This window comes from Mus pahari, chromosome 19, assembly GCF_900095145.1.
Source record: "Mus pahari chromosome 19, PAHARI_EIJ_v1.1, whole genome shotgun sequence".
Taxonomy (NCBI): Eukaryota; Metazoa; Chordata; class Mammalia; order Rodentia; family Muridae; genus Mus; species Mus pahari.
In genome coordinates, this window is record NC_034608.1 from 10,207,470 (window position 1) to 10,213,366 (window position 5,897).

Below are 5,897 nucleotides of genomic sequence, written 5' to 3' on the forward strand. Positions count from 1 at the left end.
AACTTGTAGTAAGGACACATGCTCCACTACATTCATAGCAGTCTCTTTTATAATATGCAGAAGCTAGAAAGAACCCAGATGTCCTTCAACAGAGGAATGGATACAGAAAATGTGGTACATTTACACTATTGAGTACTACGCAGCTATTATAAACAATGAATTTATGAAATTCTTAGACAAATGGATGGATGTGGATGATATCATCCTGAGTGAGGTAACCCAATCACAAAAGAACACACATGATATGCACTCACTGATAAATGGATATTAGCCCAGAAGCTCAGAATCCTTCTTTGAAGGGGGAACAAAATACCCATGGAAGGAGTTACAGAGACAAAGTTCAGAGCAGATAGAGCCTGGAGGGACGACTGCCCCACTTTGAGTTCCACCCCATAAACAACCACCAAACCCAGATGCTATAGCAGATGCCAACAAGAGCTTGCTGACAGGAGCTTGATATAGTTGTCTCCTGAGAGGTTTTACCAGTGTCTGGCAAATACAGAAGTGGATGCTCACATTCATCCATTGGGTGGAGCACAGGGTCCCCAATGATGGAGCTTGAGAAAGTTTCTAAGGAGCTGAAGGGTTTGTAGCCCCATGTGGGAGCATCAATATGAACTAACCCCTAGAGCTCCTTGGGACTAAACCACCAATCAAAGAAAACACATGGTGGGACTTGTGCCTCTAGCTGCATATGTAATAGAGATTGACCTAGTCAGTCATCAATGGGAGGAGTGTCCCTAGGTCCTGTGAAGGTTTTATAGTATAGGGGAATTTTATGGCCAGGATTTGGAGTGGGTGGGTTGGGTAGCAGGGGGGGATGTTTGATGATTTTCAAAGGGACACTAGGAAAGGACATAACATTTGAAATGCAAATAAAGAAAATTTCTAATAAAAATTTATATAAAAAATGTATAGGATAAGTAGAGAGACTGCCAAGCATTTCCTCAGTGAGGGTCTTGCCACATCTACAAGTACTGGGTTCAACCCCTAGCAATGAAAAAGGATGTAGGATTTCTATAAAGTAAATAATTTCAGGAGCATAAAACTAGATCTGAAAACAGAACATGTATGATATCTATGGTGGTTTGAATATATATGTCTCCCATAGACTCATGTGTTTGAATGTTTGGCCCATAGTGGGTGGCATTATTGGAGTAGATGTAGCCTTGATGAAGGAAATGTGTCACTCTGGGAGTGGCTTTTGAGGTCTCCTATGTTGAAGACCCAGTGTGATACACAATATTCTGCTGTCTGTGGATCAAGGTGTAGAACTCTCAGCTCCTTCTGTACAACCACGTCTGCCTATGTGCTACCATGCTTCCTATCATGATAATAATGGACTAAACGTTTGAGACTGTAAGCCAGTCCCAATTAAGGATTTTCCTTCAGAAGAGTTGCTGTGGTCATGGTGTTTCTTGCTTGACATTATCTCATGCCAATACTGCTCTTTCTCACATTAACATGTCTATTACTGTCATTTTCCAGAAGATTCTGGATTTTAAAATCTATGAGTGAAATGAACTTTACTTAAATTTTGATTTTTCAGAGTCTTTCATTAGAAATCCAGAGACAGAAGGTAAGTTGATCAGAAAACTTTCATTATTAATATGTTCTTTCTCTTCCCACATTTTTCTTTATTTTAATTTTATGTGCATGTGTGTTTTGTCTGTCTGTATGTTCGTAAACCACATGAATGCCTACTGTCAATGGAAGCCAGAAGAAGGCATCAAATTCCCTGGAATTGAAGTTACAAATGGTTGTGAGCAAACATATAGGTACTGACAACTAAATCCAAGTCCTTAGGAAGAGCATCTAGTGCTCTTAACCACTGAGCCATCTCTTCAGTCCCTGTGTGTTGTCGTCTGATTCCATAAAATATGAACTTAGTGATTTTGTTTCTAGTATTTTTTCTCTTTTTTCACAAAACATTGCATATGTCCTTTTTAAATAGCAAAAGAGTGAAATATGCCCCCATGAATTCTTACTAGCACTAAAAATTTATACTTTAAAATTTTTGCTATTCTAGTAAAGAATACCAGATATAAAAATTTATGTAGAAAATCGGCTAATAATAATTTGGGATATTGTGAACAAAACGATATTGAAGTAGAAAAATATTTTCTTTTGTAATCAGTTGTCTGACTATATTATATATGTTTCAATATGAAAAACATGGTATCGACCTAGTTGGAGTCAAATAAGTAATATTTTTGATGTTTGTGGAATCTAGATTACGGTGGTTTAAATAAAAATACCCCCCCCAGGTTCATAGAGAGTGGTACTATTAGCAGATGTGGCCTTGTTGTAGTAGGTGTGTCCTTGTTGGAGGAGGTCACTAGAGGGTGGGATTTGAGGCCTCAGAAGCTCAAGCCAGTTCACTTCCTGCTGCTTGCTAACCAATGTAGAACTCTGAGCTCCTTCAGCACCATGTCTACCTGTATGCTGCAGTTATGGCTCCATGACAATAATGGACTAAGCCTCAGAAACTGTAAGCCCAGTGAATTTTTTTCCTTTATAGGAGGTGCCAGGTTCATGGTTTTCCTTCACAGCAATAGAAACCCTAAGACCCAGGCTTTGCCTGTTTTTACACAATGGTGTTCACAGCTCTAATAGTGGCTTTGATCATTAAAGTAAGGGATTATGAGGAAGAACTCACCTTTTTAAAGGAGTTACATTTAGATTTTTTAGTTATGTATGTGGTTGTGTATGTATTTGGGTATGCTCATATGAGTGCAAATGCCTGTGGAGACCCCATGTATAGGATCCTCCCTGGAGCCTGAGTTATAGGAAATTGTGAGTTGCCACACTGGGATGCTCAGAACTGAATGTGGAACCTCTGCAATAACAATACATGCTCTTAACCACTGAGCCATCTCTTTATTCCTGAAAGGACTCACTTAAAAGTTTAAAATAGAATAGTTTTTTTTAAAAATATAAATCTAATACATTTAAATAAGAGGGATGTGATATAATTCTATTTTAATTAAAATGTGTTATATAAAATGGTTTATATTTGTCAATTTCACATATTTAAACAATGTATTTTGATCATATCCATCTCTAACACTTTATCCCACTTCTCACATTCCTAACATTCCTTTCCTTATTACATGTATTTTTTCATCTTGGTAACTAATTATTTGCCAAAATTAACTCATTTTGGCAATTAAAGATACATACTGGAATGTTGGCTTGATCCTAGGCAGCTCATCACAGTTGAAATGGCCATTTCATGTCTGATAGCATTCCATAGCTCTCCTTTCCATCCTTCTGACATTACATACTTTCCACCCTCTTTATGAAATGTGTTGTGTGGGTGTTGACATAGATGTCTCACTTACGGAAGTAATTCATTTAAAAAACACTCTACTAACACACTCAGGGATAGATAAAGAATTTTTGTTTTCTTTTAGATGGTGTATGTGTCTTTCCATTCTTGTATAGAAGTGAAATATTCTATGATTGTATCAATTTCAATCTGAAACACAAGTGGTGTTCTTTGAATAAGACTTTCCAAGGTTACTGGAAATACTGTGCTCTTTCAGGTAAGTGTTTGACTCACAGATGGTCATCCATTGTCTTGGGAACCATTTGATGTGATAGACAGGAACTCAGAATCCAGAGCAAATTCTGTTGTGAAAATAAGAGGCACACAACTTCTTTGTTGCTATTGAATGAGAGCATATGCTGTAAGTGTGTGTGTGTGTGTGTGTGTGTGTGTGTGTGTGTGTGTGTGTACACCTGTGAGGCCAGAAGTCAATATCATATATCTCCTTCTATTACTCTTTACCTTTTTATTATTATTTATTTTTTGAGACAGCATCTCTCATTAAACTTGGAGGTTGCTGGTTTGGTGAAACTATCTGTTCAGGAAGCCCAGGGGATTTACTTCTCTTTATTCTCCCCTAGAGTTGAGATTGGAGGCATGTAATACTATACCTGGATTTTAATTGGATTTTAGGTATCTGAAATTGGGTCCTCATCCTTGCACAGTGAGGACTTTAGATACTGAATTGTCTTCCAAGTCCCTGAGGTGTGTAATTCCTGACAATATCAAAATCACATAGAATTAAAGATGTATTAGAGGTGTTTTTGATTCCATCATCTTGATAAGAAAACTCCAGTAGAACATCAAGTAGAAATGAATTGCAAGGTAGTAGCAATCTCATTTTCATAAGCTACATGGACTAGGAAAGAGAAGATTTTACAAATGTGTGTGTGGGAGGGGTGTGGGTGTGTCTATGCTGCAAAGAAGAAAGTGTTCCCCTTCCCACTGACTCTTCCTTTTACAGACTATGCTCCTTGCGCCTTTCCCTTCTGGTACAGACATATGATCTACTGGGATTGCACAGAGGATGGGGAGATGTTTGGAAAAAAATGGTGTTCACTCACCCCAAATTACAACAAAGACCAAGTTTGGAAATATTGTATATAATGGTGAGATTTATTGGATAATGTTGGTGATAATGATGACAACAATGACAATAATGAAGATAATTGATTGCGGAGAGAAGGAAGAAAAATGCTAATTCTTTTTGGAAAGGACTTTCCCTCCTGAAGAGGTTGAATCTTCATTACAAGATTTTGTTTAAATTTAAAGCTTTTTTCTTAGATACAAGTTGAAGATGCTCTGACTATAGATAACTTAGGGTATAGATTATGGGTTGTGGGATTTAAGATGGAGAGTTATTATTCAACCACCACTTTCTATGTGCTATGTGTATAAAATGAAGCCATTAAAATCATACAAGGGTGAAAGTAGTCTGTCGATATAGTTTTTTGTTTTTGTTTTTGTCATTGTCACACTACTCAGTTGGGAAATCTCCATCAATTCTTGATTTTTCTTTGAAGGTGAAAGTGGTACCGTTAAGACAATTATATGTTCATTGCTGAACAAAGGCCAAACTTTGAGAACACAGATATTCCACTGCTCTGTGTCCACTTTGCTTTTTCTCTGAACCAAATCAAATCATGCTCCTCCCTTTCCCCTTCTAGCACCATTTGTATCTGACAGTGAAGAATACACAGCAAATGCCTCATATTTTCACCCAAAAGGGGAACAGTTAACCCCTAAATCTATTCTAATAGAAGAAAAGGGGTTTGCCATGGAAATACCACAGCAACACAAAGCAACCTTGGAACACTCTACTGGGAAGCAAAAGCTTCTTAAAATTTCCAAAAGGTGAAGTCAACTGGGCAGAATTCAAAGATGGATTTTGAAGAGAATATACTGAGGAATTTTCAACACTAGACAGTAGGTGCCATATCTGGCACTGTGCAAATTGGTGGGCATTATAACTGTCTCCTATTCATCCAGAACATGAAGGAGCCCATGTGAACCTCAACCACCATGGGATTGTTGCTATATGTAACAAGGTAATTGGAATAGATGAAGTGAGCTTGTCAGCATGATCACATGTCACCTGGTTGGGTGGAGGGTTGACAGGATGCCAGGTCCCATGTTCACCTTTAGAACCCAGGCAACAATCTTTATGCCTATGGAGACCTTGGCTCTTTTTGGCTGCTATGTGAGTTCACCTGACATTAGTACCCACTTGGTTCCTAAAAGGAGCAAGCTAAGAATATGTGTGTTCAAGGTTTGTATCTGTGTCTTTTCTCATCCAGGAAACAAAGACAGTAGTTCCTGAAGCTGTCTGAAAAATATCTGATCTAGAGCTGGACAGAAGAGTTTTTATAAGAACCCAAAACAAACTGAAGTCTAGGTCTCCATTCCCAAGCTTTTTGGAATTTAAATACATTCACACTGAGCTGCCCCTCTCAGTGTCTGCATTTTGCAAGGTTCATAACATTTCAGAAAAAGATGAGGTTTTGGTATATAAGCAAGGTTTTCCTTAAACTGGTGAGTTTCCTACCATAGCCTCCTTTTTTTTTTT

General features: G+C 37.9%; 1 protein-coding gene across 2 annotated transcripts in view; it reads left to right on the forward strand.

The window, feature by feature from the left end:
• The window catches only part of Bsph1 (binder of sperm protein homolog 1), a 19,078-nt gene extending 14,640 nt beyond the window's left edge, over positions 1-4,438 (forward strand). Inside the window, exons 3-5 of one of the 2 annotated variants that reach the window (XM_021218607.1) lie at positions 1,550-1,579; positions 3,417-3,548; positions 4,296-4,438. In XM_021218607.1, coding sequence (XP_021074266.1) covers positions 1,550-1,579; positions 3,417-3,548; positions 4,296-4,438 — 305 coding nt within the window. The remainder of the gene's footprint in view (positions 1-1,549; positions 1,580-3,416; positions 3,549-4,295) is intronic. The other variant, XM_021218608.1, reaches the window with a different exon arrangement.
• The last annotated feature ends 1,459 nt before the right edge of the window (positions 4,439-5,897 follow it).